Source organism: Chaetodon trifascialis, chromosome 3 (genome assembly GCF_039877785.1).
Source record: "Chaetodon trifascialis isolate fChaTrf1 chromosome 3, fChaTrf1.hap1, whole genome shotgun sequence".
NCBI lineage: Eukaryota > Metazoa > Chordata > Actinopteri > Chaetodontiformes > Chaetodontidae > Chaetodon > Chaetodon trifascialis.
The window spans coordinates 17,853,006-17,870,085 of record NC_092058.1 but is presented as its reverse complement, the minus strand read 5'-3'; the positions used below and the strand labels follow the sequence as shown (position 1 = coordinate 17,870,085).

At 42.8% G+C, this 17,080-nt stretch overlaps 2 protein-coding genes across 2 annotated transcripts; both read right to left on the bottom strand.

Moving 5' to 3' along the window:
* Positions 1-31: 31 nt before the first annotated feature.
* On the bottom strand, positions 32-4,150 carry mmp19 (matrix metallopeptidase 19). Its single transcript, XM_070959345.1, has 9 exons — positions 3,986-4,150; positions 3,761-3,846; positions 3,456-3,586; positions 2,161-2,373; positions 1,816-2,061; positions 1,542-1,664; positions 901-1,065; positions 692-819; positions 32-597 (listed from the first exon to the last, which is right to left on the bottom strand). The coding sequence occupies exons 1-9, from the start codon at positions 4,076-4,078 to the stop codon at positions 367-369; spliced, it is 1,416 nt and encodes a 471-aa protein (XP_070815446.1). The 5' UTR covers positions 4,079-4,150; the 3' UTR covers positions 32-366.
* Positions 4,151-7,154: 3,004 nt separating this feature from the next.
* suox (sulfite oxidase) lies at positions 7,155-16,936 on the bottom strand. The gene is made up of 5 exons (XM_070959956.1): positions 16,735-16,936; positions 13,922-13,992; positions 13,381-13,549; positions 12,030-12,302; positions 7,155-9,575 (listed from the first exon to the last, which is right to left on the bottom strand). The coding sequence occupies exons 2-5, from the start codon at positions 13,978-13,980 to the stop codon at positions 8,352-8,354; spliced, it is 1,725 nt and encodes a 574-aa protein (XP_070816057.1). The 5' UTR covers positions 13,981-13,992; positions 16,735-16,936; the 3' UTR covers positions 7,155-8,351.
* Between the last annotated feature and the right edge of the window lie 144 nt (positions 16,937-17,080).

Here is a 17,080-nt window from a genome sequence, read left to right as displayed (position 1 = left end):
CTCCCATCATCATATTACAGTATGCTGAATGTTTTAAGACACATAATCCAACACACATGTTAGAGAGAAAAACAGAAGGCCTCCCTTGATTTCTCCCTGAGATCATACAAATGCTTACGTAATTCTCGCAGTCACCAAAAAAGAAACGTTTGCGCTCAAGGTTCGCAAACATCAGCCCGCTGCGGAGGCCAGGCGTCACTTGGTTAATATCCAGTGAAATGAAATCAAGTCCCACTCAGTTTCTTTTAAAATAGTAGATGAAAATTCACAATGAGTGGCTGCTGTTGAGGTTACCAAAGCCCCTGCAGTGGAAGCAGGCCCCTGCTGCAGACCTCTTGGTGCCTGCTGCCCCCTGATGGCCGACCCCTAGCATCGCATCCAGCGCTCCTTCTTGCTCAGCGGGTATCCTCGGTCCACTCTCAGCAGCTCATTCACACGCCAGTAATCGTCTCCCTTGAAGAAGAAGATCTTGCTGTTGGTCCAGGTCAAGGCTGCGTCCACATTGGACGGCACTCCGGTGAAGAGCATGGAGAGCGGTTTGGGATAGACGGTTAAGTCGGTGTACTTCAGCTCATCCCATTGCCAGTACTCTGAACCCTACACAAGCAGACAGCAAAGAGATGTGATAAAAACGGAGGATTTCTGCAAGAGGATGAATATGATCCTGTCTTTATGTTTTCATCATAGATACCTTGATGAAGACGAGTTTCTTGTTCATCTCCAGGTACAAGGCTGCATCGATGTTAGGAGGGATCCGTTTGACCTGCTTCGGGTAGCCATAGTCCATCGCGAACATGGTATACCTCCACACTTTATCGCCTTAAACAGTAGAAACATTCAGTTCAGTTCAGAGAACAGAAGAGGTACATACACATGACAAGTACTGGACAACAAGTGTACCTTTGAAGAAGTAGGTCTTGTTGGTTCGTTGAGAGTGCACGGCAGCGTTCAGGTTTCCAGGGAGTTCTTTCCACAGCCTGTCAATGTTCATTGGTTTGTTGTGTCCCATGTCAGAGATGGTCCACACGTAATCACCACTGAAAGCAAAGGTCTTCTTCCATGGACCTGGTGAAACATACAGTGAGCTACTGGACTGACACCTTTTGTGTGATGGTACAGCAAATGTGGATATGTTGATGTCCATTTGGAAAGGTTTATGTGATCACCTGGCCCTCACACATGCAGGAGGTGGACAAAATACAATGCAAACCAGTCATGAAGATGGACTTTAAGCCCACAAGAAGAACCTGATTTCTCAGGATTGCTTGGTTCCTTGGTCTTTTCCTGAAACAAACAGGGACGTAGACAAAAATACTGGAGAGCCAAATATGTACCTGCAGCATTTGTGGACAGCATTAAAGGTCTGAAAATGCTGGATTTTCAGACGTTGTCAGACCTTTACTACAGGCCACTACTGCAGATTTAAGATTATTTTGTTGACTACCTGTGCATCCAGTGTGTTGTGTATATGGTCTAAGGTAAAGTCAGACTACAATGCACACAGGTGGGGCATCTCAAAAAACAGCTAATCTTTAACTCACCTAACATGATGGCGTCCAGTGTGGCAGTGCAGGGGTCAGGGATGCTCTCAGATTCATGGCTGCTCTCAGTGGGGAACACACTGTCTGAGGTAGGACTGGCTAATGAGCTGGACAGGCGTTTGCCTATCAGACAGAAAGGTTACACTTATTATGATGATTGCATGCTTTGCTTATTTTGAAATCTGAAAACCATGAATGATGTAGGTTTAACTTGAATAGTCAGATTTGTATACAGGTTAATAAGATACCTCGTGGGCCTCCTTGATGCACTCACCATATAAGGCCTGGATGCCTCTGATGTCATCTGAATGCAACTTGAAATTGGCACGGTAACCAGTGTAGATGGGCGCCATCAGAGCGTGTCTGAACTGAGAGTGACCCAGGCCAAGGGCGTGGCCGATTTCATGGGCAGCTACAATACGCAGATTAGTACCATAATATGATCCCTCAGTCCAGAACTCATCCTCATCGAAATGGACAATACCAGACTCTGGTGACTCAGCATGGGCCAGTACCTGACCTGCAAGTGGTGCAAACAAACAGTGTTTCAGGGGACAGAAGGCCCAACAGCAGTCTGTGTTTCACAGTGTGCAGAATATATCTAAAGAAAAAGACGAACCTTGGCCATCAAATGGGGTCGGGCAGTAGCCATCTTTCTTATGGAAGGCAATCTTTATGTCTGCTCTGCCATGGTGAACCTCTTTGAAGGTCAGATGAGTCACGTCACTCCAGTATCTGAAGGCAGAGCGGATGGCCGTCGTGACAAGTGCCTTCTTCATGTCAGGTGTGTAGTTGTAGATGCGGTAGGTCAGATGCCTCTTTCTCCAACGACCTGCAAGAGAAGAATCCTTCTTTCTACATCATCCCAATAAAACTGTCCACCTCACTAAAAGTCTCATATTCGCTTTCGCTTTTCGATTTGGAAAACATCTTTACACAGAGCGAGGGCTGTGGCTTTTGTCCCCCATCACCGGCACTGGAGGTCCAGTGTGAACAGGAGGAATGATTATAGCAAGAAAAAACTGTTTCAGTGTTAATATAATATTAAGACTTTGACCTTTTGCAAAAAAGTTTTTATGCTCACTTGAGCTGCCTCAAGTGATTTTGAATGTTAGGATTTTTTTTTGCTTTTTTGCTTTTTTTAAAAAAAGTGAATCCCCTTCATGGGAGATGGAAACACCTCTTCTGATTGGCTCTGGAGTAGTGAACATTTAACTCATATGACACAAGTCAGAAGATCTAATGTAACCTTCCTCACATTAATACAACAAACTGTTTGTTTTTCACCATCTGAGGTTTGACTGATGCTGTTTAATGACGTCCTCTGGTTGTGCCTTCTTCTTCTGCAACAGTATAATAGTATTCTGACTGGAGAACTGGCGACACCTACTGCTTATCTTAATGAATCAACTTCTAACAATGACATAAGGGAAGTGGATGGAAACAAGCATTCATTTCTTCTGGTAAGCTTTGGTCAAACTTTACAGTATATTTGGATGGAAACCAAGTTAGTGATTCAGAGAACAGAGAACAAAGTAATCTAGAACTCAATCCTGTCATTTCCTCGATGTTTTGTTTTTGGTATCACACGGACCGGATCACATCTAATGACGGTCTCTTTCATAAAACATTGAGGACACTTTAAATACGGCACTTCATGCGGCTACTTTAGTCGAGTTTATTTCTATACCTGTATTTCTACTAGAGTGGAACATTTCATCAGTCTTTCTGAGACAGCTACCTTTAAAGGTCTCTGAAAGCCTGAAACGTGTCAGATATATACTGCTGGCAGGATTTATGACATGTCCTCACACAAAGTTCCATCTGCAAACACTTTTAACATTACAGTGTACTTAAACTGTGCTGTTTAAGACGTTAACAGACCTATAGCTAGCCTCAAAGTGCATGACTCACCCATCACTCTGTACTTGTGAAATTTCTTGTTGAAGGGGTCCTCCATGCCACAGCGGGGCTGTCTCATCACATCCAGAGTGGCTTCATCTAATTCTCCAGTAGATGGCAGATCATTCACCCTTTGGAAAACCCTGGAGACAGAGCAAATGTATGCACATTGATTTGGGAATACAAATCACTTCCTCCTCCACTGTATCCATCCTTCTAACAGAGCCTCATACAGATGCAACATGTGCTGTGACATTATCTCACTGTCAGTAGTGACCAGAGTTTCCCCCTGAAAGGCCACACAAAGTCCATGTTACCTGAGAGCATCAATGACCTCCTCCAGGTGGTGGGGGTCCTGTGGATCAGCGGGGTCATTGAGGTAGCCATACTGCCTCAGATAGGCCTGCGAATGCAGAGGCAGAGGATTAAGCTCTTACACATTTAGAATAACAGCATATCTCTATAGTAAGTATTCGCGCTGTTAAGATAAAGATCTTGTGAATTTATGTTTAAACAAATCACAAAGCAAACTAACATCTTACCTTTGCTTCATTTAATTCTTTCCATTCCACCACAGCACAAAGGGCTCCACTGAGGCCGAGCAGCAGCAGCAGCAGCAGTCCTGTGTAGTCCATGTTCAAGTTTTCAGCAAAGGTTTCTGACCTAAATATCCAGAGCTGATGATCAGAGCCTGAGAAGCTGTCGGCAGAGTCCCACAGCAGACTCTGTTTGTTCTCTGAGCGCTCCGGCAGCTTTTAACTCAGCCCGGCGCATGAGTCAGCCCTGTGGCTACGATGATCCATCTCTGAAGAATGAGGATTACAAGAGCAGCCAGTTGACTTCTGTCCAGCACGTCTGCTGTTGGGTTGTGCAGCTGCTCAGAGAGGACGTGGAGATCCAGCAGTGGTCTTCACTCTTCACACCAATTTACAGGATCAAGCTTCTTTTTATGAATAGAGGCAGTTGGCTCTGAATAAACGTACTACTGTAACATTCCCATCTTAATCCTTCAGAGTCAATGCCTTGTTGTTGTTCCCTGGTGTTAACACAGTTCAATTATGAGTCCAAACCACAGACTGTGTCTTTACCCTCCATCTCCACATTCCTGTCATCCCCACACCCATCTGACACAAATATTTGTGTTTACTATTCAAACACAAATTGATCCGTTATTGGGCATATCTGCGCTGAACAAAGTGTAGACCACATGTAGGGCTGCTATTACATGTTGTCAACATCAGCTATGCTTTATTTTGTGTAAACACTTGTAATCTGAAGGGTTTTAGGCTAATCCATGTTTCAAACACAAACAGAATTTTTACCTCACCACCAACACCCAAACACTGGTTTGAGATATTACTGCTGAATTGATTGACAGGAATTTGAAGAGATGAACACCAGGCAACAAATGAATGTAAGCTGTTCATGTTTTTGGATGATTTTGTTTGTTTCTAAGCAAAACATGTCAAATATGCTAAACATTATTAGTTTATAGATATAAACTCTGCATTTTCTTATTTGTCTGAGGCAAATTAATCAGTATTTTATTGATTAACAATGATTTGAATCTTCATCTTGAACAATAATGACGAGTCAATAACATAGAGCCTCATGGCCAAACTCCACAGAGCTTTTTAGCCTCTTTTAGCTCATTGTTTTGGTTTTATAGCCCACTGATTCACCATACGGTTCACTCTTGCCACTCTAAGCAACTGTTTCCAGCAGCAACAAAAAAAGCTAGCTCTGAGCTAGCACACTGAAAGCTAGCTGCCGACAAGTGATTGACTAATGAAGGTTCAGCATATAGCTAGCAAAAACAAAAACAAAAAAACCCTGATATTTTTCTTGGGAGTTGACAGCAACCAGAAGTGAGCAAATATAGGGCATAAATTCATCAGGCAGCCAGAAACATGAGTCCAGTGTGACAATGAACTTTAAAACATGTGGGGGTTGTTGTCGCTTTGTTTTCTGCCCCTAGTGGCCCAAACTTCATTAAAATAATAGAGCTTTGAGTCAAAATTTTGGGTTAAACGTGAAATATAATTTATATGCTCACAGAAATTAGAGATGGGGCTTTAAACATGTAGATTTGTTTTTGCTTCTAGTATATAATGACTTGAAAACTGTTGTATATAAGCTACAGGTTTATGTAAAATATGTCAATGCGTGATGGTCCAGGCTTTTAATTGGGGTGTCCGTGTGTATATTTCCCCTTGTTTTTAAATAATTAAGTCAAAGAGGAAAGAAGTGAATAACTTCTGAAACATTTTGTCTAACTTTCAGAGAGTTTGGGCAACAAGTGGGTTGATCACTTACCGTTGTGTAGATGTTCTACAAACCCTGTCTGCAGAATTTATAGTTATTTACTTGTGGATGGCAGAAGGCTGAAGATGAAGTTCTCACTGAAGGAAGTAGGCGTAAAACTTTGGGACATTTCTTCGGTATCTTCACAAAACTTAAAAGGACGGGATCACAGCAGACTGGTAGAAATGTTACAGTAGCATTAGCTGACAGAACAGATGGTCTCAAGATGTGAGTGCATGGTGGATGGTTGGCATTCAGAGGTGCCTTACAGACTTACACTGGAGACAACACGCTAACACTCATGGTTTGTCCTTGTATGCCAACAGTGTCTGATGAGCAGCAGAGAAAACCCCAGCAACAGTAGGCATTATTAGGCCATGGGATTTATTTGCTAATTAGCATTAAGCTCAGAATTACTCATGCAGACAACTTAGGCACAGCTGTATCTTGTATTTTCCTTTGATAATTTTCCCAGAAAGTCCTCTGACAGATATATCCATCCAGTCCACATGCTGGACATTCCTCACTGCATCACAACTTACCACACAGAGAAATTAGACCAAAGCTTTAGTGCCCTGGTTTGCATTTACCACCAATGTGACACAGGTCTCTGTATTTGCTGACCTGGAGAGGAGTAAAACTCAGTCAGCCTCATCTGCTTCCTATCTAGTACGTCATTGTTGTGACAGGATCGTTGTTACGGACAGTGGAAATAAAGGAACAGAAATAAGGAAGACGCGAGAAGTGGGAGTACGGTATGGGCTATTTTGGATGAGGCTGTTCTTGATGATATTTGTCACTACTTTTGCTGACTTTGCTTTCGGTCATTTCTCCTCAGACTTAGTGAGCAGTGCATGATTACACTCCACAGCACACGCACTCATAGCAGCGTCAAGTGTTTGAAACCAACAGAATACATCAATTCTCACAGCCCGGGTCAACTGCAGAACCATATTGAAATGTGTTTTCTTTCTATCTTCCACGCAATTCGGCTTACCACAATTTTAGTCATTTATGACTCAGAGACAGATCAGAATGAATCTAAACAACCTCCCTGCTGGGTCAGTGGCCTCCAGATACTAATAAACAATTGAGTCCCCCAGCATTTATCATGCATGGAAACTCCTGGAGAACATCAGTTTTATTATATGGTATTACATTATATGGACTGTGACTTAGAAGGTAATTAAGTGTAGTTTTGGACTATCAACTTTACTGAGGATTAAAATCTCTCTTGCATTCTGTTATATCTCCAATCACGACATCTTTTCATCTACTCGTCCTTTCTTTCCTCTTATTCACCTTCCTGCCAGCTGCGACATCTTTTTTCAGGATGCGGTCTGAGTCACTTCACATCCTGTTTCCTGCGATACCACATTTAGGAACCACTAAGAAAAGGTGTAAAATTAGAGCTCTTTATTCATCATCTTAAACAATAACGTACATTCTACACGAAACATGGTGTAATCCAAAGTGCTGATCACAGGGCTACATGTCAGGAAATGAGCAGATTTGGCAGATTCAACTGTCAACATGACTCAAATATATTAATATTACTGAATATTTCCATTGACCAGCCTTAACGTGTCTTTTGGCGAAGCTGTGCAGTCAGTCCTGTACAAAAAGGTCTAAAAGGGGAAGATACTGCATATCTCACTTAATACACATTTTTACTCTCTTGTAAGGAGTCAACACTCAATCACCTTTCTCTATATCCTCAATCCTCTTTACACTCACCTAAGCCAGAGCACAGAGACACCTGGCAACCATCAGGTAAAAAATGTGGTCAAGAGGCACCCAGACCTCTGCAATGTGTAGTGTTGCAGCATAAGCACAGCTAACTTTAGCTAGACGTCCACAGGGAGGTGTGGTACTTCACACCTATCGTGAAATAGTGGGGGGCAGGCCCACAAACGGCAGACAGAGGGTCACAGCTCACCTCCGATTTGCAGACTAAAAACAAGTACTGATGATCTCAGCCACTGACAGCTGCTCCTGGTCATTTTTCTTTGAACTGCTTAAACTTGTCCCAGAAAAAAGTGAAGCGAACACTCTAGTAACCTTCTTTTAAAGGAATGACTTCATATTCCACTTGATGCTCCTCTAGATGTCATTTAGTTTTCACAATATGATTTAAAATCAGGCTTTTAAATGATGATGCATGTTAAATAATTCAACCCTTTTCATACACTGAAGATGTACGCTATCTTCAACGTGGAGAATGTCAGTTCTGGTTACAAAAATAAATGTTTTCTTTTCAACAGAGTGAGCGGACTCACATGTTCGCTGAAGACCAGCGGCTCATCACCAGATAAAACTGGACGTGTTTTGGTCTGGTCATTTATAGTCTTTAGCTTTGTTCCAGTTATGTAGCTTTTAAAATCTTTCAAATCTCACAGGCAACGTGATCACATAAATACTTCAAGGCTGCGCATCAAATAAACGCTGCTGCATTTGTCGTTCTACTTCAAAATGATGTGCTATGTCTCCATAACTCTGTTCACTTCTCCCGCTGAGTGATGATTTAAAACGATGTCCACTCTTTGATGACTCTGTTTCAGCCGTGAAACTTTTGGATTCTGAATGTGGATCAAACCACTGAGTCTATTCCTCACTCTCGTCCTCTCTGACCTTCACCTTCACTCTGTGCCAGGCGTTACTCAGCACGCCCCTCAGGTTCCAGATGGGAGGAACTGAGTCCGGCTGCATGTTGTAACTGTTGTCAACCGCCTTGCAGACTATCTCCAGCTCCCGAGCCTCAGGAGGAAGAGGAGCCGTTATTTCCCACAGCTTCCATGCCCAGGCTCGTCCTGGTGGGGGCGAGGGTTCGGGTGCTTGTCCCTTCTCGCTGGCCCTTAGCTGGGCCACCTGCCACGTCTTTCCTCCATCCAGAGAGACATCTACACGCACCACCTCTCTGCCACCGCCACTCCAGGCATAACCCTTCACTGTTACCTCCTTGGCGCTGCAATCGACCGCAGTGCCATCTGTGGGCGTGGTGATAGCTGACTGAATGGGCAGCTCTTGGATGGCCGGAGCAGACTTGAAGTCCACTGTGTCCCAGTCCGTCCCTGGAGAGAAGCCTTTGTAGTCGTTCTGCTGCCAGTGGCTGCTGCTCTCCTCTGCACTCACTACGATCTTTCCCAGCCACTTAACATTGCGTGCACCCACGGTTCCTGGTACCACAACCCGGACAGGGTAGCCATGGTCAGCAGGGAGATCCTCGCCATTCATCTCATAAGCCAGCAGCACATCACCTTCCTCGCTGACTGCCTTGTTTAAAGGGATGGAGGCACCGTAAGTCGTACCGGTCACGTCTTTGTCCAGTCCTTCAAACTGAACATGACGGGCCCTTTGGGCCACATCTGGCCCGTAGCCAGCAGCCAGCAGCACATCCCTGAGCCTCGCACCACCCCATGTAGCATTACTGATGGCAGCGATTCCCCAGTTCAGTCCTTTCACCTGCTTGACTTCATTCATCTCAGAGCGGCGGTTCCCGGCACACTGCAGCGTGGCGGTGATGGTGTGTTTGGGGAATCGAGTCTTCAACTCTTTTAAAGACAGCGTCAGCACTCCTCCAGGCAGTCCCTCCACGTGCAGCTGATAAGAAGCTGGGTCCACCTGTGGAACTGGCAGGTGGTTTCTCTTGAAGAAGATGGCAGATGGGGTGATGTAGCTGTCAGTGAGGATTTCAGGAGGCGGCTCAGCATTGAATGGCTTGAGGTTGTTGATGCGCAGGACAGGGTGGCGCTTAGGGTCCGAAGAGTAGGGGTCAGATGATTTAACAGACTGCTGCTTCCTCAGGTCTTCTGCACTCAGCTCGCCAACCTTGCATTAACCACAGAAACAAAGAATCTATTAGACCACACGGGACTAACTCAATACAACAAGCCATCACCTATGCTCAGCTGAATGATATGATACATATATATACCACTTTATACTCGTACATATGGCAAAGAGGGGCAAACACAACCAGGAAACAACCAGGAAAACATCAGCAAAGCATTCTTCTCACTGACCACTTGAGGGAGTGCCAGCATTTATCAAACAGCCGTTCACTTTTCCTTGGTATTCAGTTTGAAGTAGAGCTTTTCATGTGTCTTTAGTGATCAAGTGAAAGATGGGCCAAACAAAAGACAAGTTCATTTAAAGATAAATTCACACTGACTACGCCTGCTAAACAGCTGCCGTTGGCTCACATTAAACAAGTTTCAAAGAACACAAGTAAACGTGTGTAAAAATAATAATTATTACAATTGATTTAGATTTTAACTGGAAAAAAAAAAAGATTCTCGAGCAGCAACAGTAACGTTTACAGCAACAAAGTGACTATATAAGCTCAATAATCAATATCTCACTGACAACAAATCCAAAATGTAATAAATAATATTCCTGACATCACAATACTGAGTGAAGTTTAGACAGAATGAAGACAGACATCAGTCAGTATCAGTCTGAATGACAGATTGCGGACAGAGACATGCTTGTTGAACAGGTGTATTGATTATGAACTGGCTTTTTATTCACTAAGGCTTTATTACATTTATGGAGTGTAGTTGGCACAGCTCAGCCCAGATTCAGAGATAAGATGCTGCAGCGTGATTACAAATCACACCTAAAAGATAAAACGTTTTTCATTTAAGCTGTATTTGGACAGGTAGTCTCATTGTGACACACAGTCTCACTGTCAAGAGACACCTAATAAAACTTGATGGCAACAGAGTAACCTTTTGTGGTTTTACTTTTACAGCTTCGACACAGATTTTATTGGTTATGTTGAAATTGTACCCACTAAGGTAATTATGAGCTATCAGATCCTGGCAGCATTGCTGAAACTAGGTCGGGGGAAAAAATACGTGCAGTGTGTGGAAAAATACAACCAGTATGGCCGGTCAAAGCTGAACCAGGAACTGTTTGTAAACTGTGATGGATGTTTACAGCTGACAGACTGGGCAATCATTTTTCTTATCATTTCATTTCAGGTTTTATTTTCAAACCAGACGTGTAACTCAAATGTCTACACACAGGCGTACAAACACTGGTTACAGTGTTTGGTGCTCGTGGCCACTTCTTGGCTCAGCTTTGTGTTGTTCCACCAAGTGATGAAAAAATGTTTTTTCTGAGGTACTCCATTGTTAAAATTCTGCCTACAGTTCACTGATTTCATAGTAAATTCTTCTTTTCTGTCAGTACAAGACACCAGTAATAGTAATTTACCAATTAACAAACTTTAAGTGCTTTTACTCACTGTGTCACTGGGTGACACGGTGGAACGGTGGTAACACTGTCGCCTCACAGCTAGAAGGTCCCGTGTTCAAGCTGGGCGCTGTGTGCGCCGGGGACCCCAACCCTCTACCATGCACTTGGTGCCTGCTGCTTGAAGAAAGGGGCCTTTCTGTGTGGAGTCTGCATGCTCTCCCCGTGTTCACCTGGGGTACCCTCCATAAATTTGGTGGAGTTTGGGTGTCCATCAAGCAGCTTTCACAAGATCACATTCTGACAGAGACTGTTTTCTGCAGTTTTGTGGTGAACGAGCTAACAGCTAAGAAGCTGAAACCTCAAGCTGCTGCTTCTTAGCTCTCTGCTTTCCAATGCGAAATCACTTGAAGTGAAAGCTGTGGCAAGTGCAACTGGAAAGAGGAAACACTGTGCATTTTCCTACTCTGCAAGAACGAAGGTCTGCTGTGACATCTGAATATGCTGCTGAGGGGGGTGCCCCTATACAGTAGCTCAGTTGGTAGGGCGTGCACCCCATGCACTGAGGCTGTCAGTCCTCTGCAGTGGCTGCAGGCTCGACTCCCACCTGCGGCTCATTTGCTGTGGGTTGTCCCTTCTCTCTCCACCCCCTTTCCTATCGCACCCTCAGCTGTCTCTATCATAATGGCTAAAAAGCCCAAAAACTCTCTCTCTCTCTCTCTCTCTCTCTCTCTCTCTCTCTCTCTCTCTCTCTCTCTCTCTCTCTCTCTCTCTCTCTCTCTCTCTCTCTATATATATATATATATATATATATATATATATATATATATATATATATATATATATATATATATACACACGGGCCAGCTGCTGCTGAGTGTGCAAATTTCCATGCATTTTGCAAGAGGTTTAGGGTGTGAAAAGTAAAAAAAAGGAACTGATGTTCCTGATAACCGAAAACATAAACTCATTAATTACAAAGCAACGAGGCACTTCTGAGAGCAGCTCTTTTCCAAACTCTTCCAAAGATCAAATTCTGACCATTCTGATACAATGGCTATGCTCAGGTGTGAGTTAGCTCACCTTATATTCTGAGAGGATTTCCAGCACATGTTCCTGCTTGTGCACAGCATACAGCGCCCAAAAGGGTTCAAGGTCTCCACCTGCCGCCAACAAGATTTTATCCCCACCGGGATGCATGGCCACAAACTCAGTGATGTCATAGACTCCACCTTTGTAAGTGACCCACACACCATCTTCCATAGTGCGGTGACTGGTCACCTCCTCCTGGGTGAAGATGGGAAGAGCTGAGGTCTTCTCTATGGTCTGCACTCTGATGGTGTCTGCCTGCTCCGCCTGCATCAGAGAGAAGACACATCCATTTTGTGAGCCATTAAAAAAGACATTTAAAAGAGAAGACAACTCAAAACCAGGAGTCCACTATTGTTGAAAGGTTATTTGGATTCTTCTGTGATCACTCTGTAACTGTCATTGTTCATCACTATTAGGCCTCTGGTCTTGCTGGTGGTAAACTGGCTGTCCTCAACACCGAGAACTTCACACAACAATTAGCAAAATAGAGGCTTCTGAAGCTTCAAATTCATGATTCAGACATAATATCACTGGTATTACCACTGCTACTACTGCACAACTGGTTGTATTACTATAACCAATAAAAGTAGTAACAAAGTCTTGAAACTGCACTGCTGCTTGGAGTGGTTAATGTTTTCTCACTGTGCATGTGAGTGCCTGGTGGATCTGTAAAGGTCATGTACATGTTCTCCCTTTCACACATTTTTAAGAAATGAATCCACCCCTCACTCTGAGGTGCAACAAACTCCACAGTTACTGGGTGGTATTTAAAATACACTTAACAATACACAACACAAAAGAAATGTATTCTGCTCAGCTCAAGATGTGTATACATGTTGACTCACACAAAACATGGGAGAGCTGACAAAGGAGCTGATATTACAATCTGGTCACTGCCCTCAGTTCAAATAGCCCATATAAACCATAAGAGGGTGTGAATGAGAAGGAAAGCTGCAAGTTCTCTCTTTCTAAATTGAATTATATTAAAATGTTTAAATAATGATGTACTTTTAGAGTTAAGGTTTTAACATATATTGTACATTTCCACATTACACTTGATCCAACAGACCTTTCAGACAAAGCATCTGGAGGAGTGTAGCCAGCGCATTGCTGGGCTGTGACTACATTTCATGAATCTATTGACAACTGTTTTCTTAAATTGTCTATAAGATATAAAAATAATGTCAAATGCACAACTTCAAATCACAGCCATGCCATCATATTATTATGTTGAAAAACAGTTTTGTTTTTGTTTTTTTTTACTGTTTAATTGACATAATTTAGCCTTGGCACAACAAAAGCCAATTAAACATTGACTGCACAGATCTTATCTCCTCCTAACCCTGTGGTGGTGGACGCCATAAGTCAGTACAGCTCCAGCACCAGCCAGCAGTCCTGCCAGGGCATGTCTCCAACTGGGACAGCGGGCGCGCTGGTACGATCTCTGGTCCTCACTGCTGCTGCTGCTCCAGAGGCGAGATGCACACGACACAGCAGGTGCCATTTGAGGCCTGTGAAATGAACAAAAGCTACATGTAACTTTTATACACATCAAGTTAAGCTCATTAGTTCTCAAGTAAACCTGTGTGTTAAGGAATGACTATACAATTTTGGTGTATTCAAAAAAGTGTAAAATCAAAGATAAAAAGGGAATAAACAACACTAGTCAGGATTTGCTGTGCACAAAAATGGAAAAGAAAGATTTTATAAATCAAATGGACTTGCTAAAACACTGCTTGAGCTGTCTGTTTTAGCATGCTTCATTAAACTGAGACATTTGACTAGGTGGACAAAACCTAACTACTCTGTCAGTGGCAAGCCAAGCAAATGCCAGTTCATAAAATACCCGAAGCAATACTAGGACGAATGTCACAGCATCGTACCTTTGAGTGCTGAGAGGGCCAAGTCGAGTCAGGCTGTGGTAGCGCCTGAAAAGCAGCATTGCACTGATGTTCTGGGAGGAAAAGTAATTTCACAGTGAAACAACACAACACATCTCACAAACAAACAGTAGATTTCTATGAACAAGTTTGAAATTTAACACAAAACCCACAGAGAAATACAACCTGTAGAGTCCATAATGTTGCTTCTTTTATTTGCCAGACAGACTGTGAATGAACATAATTCTGTAAAGTTAAAGGCTGCACACACCTGCAGTATATGAGCCGCTTCAAGACACCTAGATCCATTTATCTCTATATAAGCTCTCAGATGTGGCTTTGTTTGGCACTTAGCCTGAATTTAAGAGAAGAAAAGTGTCCGTTTGGCAAAAGCAACAGCAATACCACATCTTTTGGCTTGTGACCCCTCAAAATGAAACCATGCGTACATGTGAAGTACACTGAAGTCGAATGCACAGTCAGTTTGACTAGAGGAATATGTTTGATACAGTCGACCAGTTAAGATTAATCTCTTCAACAGATATGTGCATATGAATACAAAATCTGTTAGCAAGGGACAAGATTTTGGTACTGGAAACATTCTGGTTTCCATTTAGAGTCCAATTTAACTTTATAATTTATCTGCACACATATGTAGATATCTGTTTGGAGAGTTTAGCTGAAATATCGTCCGGGCCTAATACAAGTTGCTAATCAGGCTGTAAACCACGACCAGCACACAGAAGAGGCTACACCAAAAGCTGGCTACACCAAAAGCATTAGGCATTGGCACCTGAGGTTAAATCATTGTCTGACGATAGCTAATGAGTTCTGACACTGAGTTCAGATTAGTTTGCAATGACCTGTAACGGTCCTGCTGAAAGCAGGTTTTGTCAGTGGTGTGTAAGGTCAGATTGATTGTAGCATGCAGCTGGTAAAAATCCACCATGCAGCCGTGCACACGATCTTTTTACATGAAGGCTACGTACAGTCTAACACACAGACTTTCAGGTCACCAAGCCACACTCTGCGCAGCCAACATGTGTTCCACTTAAGATGACCAATTGAACCTTTCAAACCCTTCAACTCCTACTGAACTGACCAACCGGGAGTTACTTCAACTTTCAAAAGGAGCCAACCAGCTCAGGGGGAGTGAACAGAATAGAGGAGGAGGAAGCTTCAGCTCACCAAACACGGAACCATACAGCTATGGTAAACACTGGCTGTTTGTCCAGCTTTAACAAACTAATGGATGCTTATGACCAGCTCAGTGGACAGTGTAATTTAACAGGACTTTGTCTTCTTCTGTTGACAATAGCGTGACATTTTGACAATAAGGAAGAAAGTTATGACTTAATAATGACTCCAGCCTGAATCAAGAAAGGAGCCAAATGTCTGCAGCCTTTAGAAAACTTTTGGGTAGGGCTGTTTGTGAGGAAAGATCTGTGACTGACTAGTTAGAAGGATTAAATACACAGATCTCACTGGAACAAACTTAAAACTTAGCTGGGACAAACAACATGTAATTACTGCATTAACAAAAAAAAAAAAAAAAAAAAAAAAAAAAAAAACTAACCCTAACTTACAGTTTTACTACAGTTTTACACATTAAAACAGGTAACATGGAGGAAGTCTGCTTTATCAACTAATTACACTTGTCTTATCACTATCAGCAGAGGCCATTTAGACTACCCTGAGTTATCTTTAACCAGCCTTCACTGTGACTGCTTCACTGCTTGAACTCTGAGGGGCTAGAGGGTTAAAGGGTCATCTCCTACTGTTTTTTTTTTAAAGAAATGATCATGTTTGAGCTGCAGAGCCTTATGTGATTATAGCTGAATTAAAACAACGTCAATTTGTCTCACTCAAAACTATGCGGGAATGGTAAAACTTGAATGTGGATCTACATTGTTGGCAATGTTGCGTTTGAGGCTCTTAAACATGTAAATAAAAGATGACACATAATCATAGAGCTGAACACCGATGAGAGAATATGTCTATTAGGTTTCATTTAAGACAACACATTTCTCAACAGGCTTCAAGAACTTTAGTAAATTAATAGAACGACACCGAGGCCGTTTAATTTAAGTGAATAACATGGGATTTACAGAGCACTTTAAACACCCATTCTAACTCATGCTGTCAACACTGCCTTTGGTCATGATAGACGCATAATAGTGGACGCATTTCCGACCAGCTTGAGCTGAAAAGTCTGAGAAAATTAACTTTACAATTTAGACTAATTCATTACGTTCCTCTCCATTGTCACCGCTGTAAAATTAGCAACGAAACTTGCTCTCCTTCAGACATTTTCCTGTAATGCCATAACGGCATCATATTTCGAGTGCCCTGTGGTGTAGTGCCCTGTGGTTATTGCCACACCTGAATAATCACCTGAAAGGCTCGCGAGGGAAAAAAAACTAAACAGAAAACTAAAAGAGCAACTTTCTTCATTAACATACTTCACATTAGCTAAAATGACAGCGAAGGCAGCGCCAAGGTAAACACTTTAACTTCAGGCAGTCGACTCATATTGGTCATCTTCACGTTAAACGGTGGGACGTTGGGCTGTTGAACCTCAGCGTTCGAATAATTTAACGTTGCGAGATAACATTAAATCCTACGATGCAGTCCTTCGTCACCATCATCATCACCATGATCATCATCCTCGCGGCTAACTTAGCTAACACTCAAGTTAGCAAGTGATAGCCAGCATATGTGTCCGACTCTAAGCACTCATTCAGAGCTGTTCATTACTAACAGAAACGTTCACGTTATTTTTTTATTTCTTCTTCAAACAAAACCAAAGTACTCACTTTTGGTGTGTCGGTCGCCCACTGGTTCTCGGATGCTCTCCGCCGTGTGCAACCACCGAATAAACAACGAGTGTACGTCGCACTGCTCTGCAACGTTACATACACACTGACCGAGTGGCGTTCAAGACCACTGGGAACGTTGTGGCTTATCTCTACGTCCTCGTGTGCCAAAACTGGGGGCCTCCCAAAGCCTCTCTGCAAAACAGGCGAGGCAAGAAAATCACACGCCCAAAATAATTAGAAAGGATACTGAAGCTTCTAGCTCTTTCTAAGGACAACTTTTGGGTTGCCATGTTGCAAAAATTCCCTTTGATTAGTTGCTCCACTTAAAAACTCACTTCAAGAA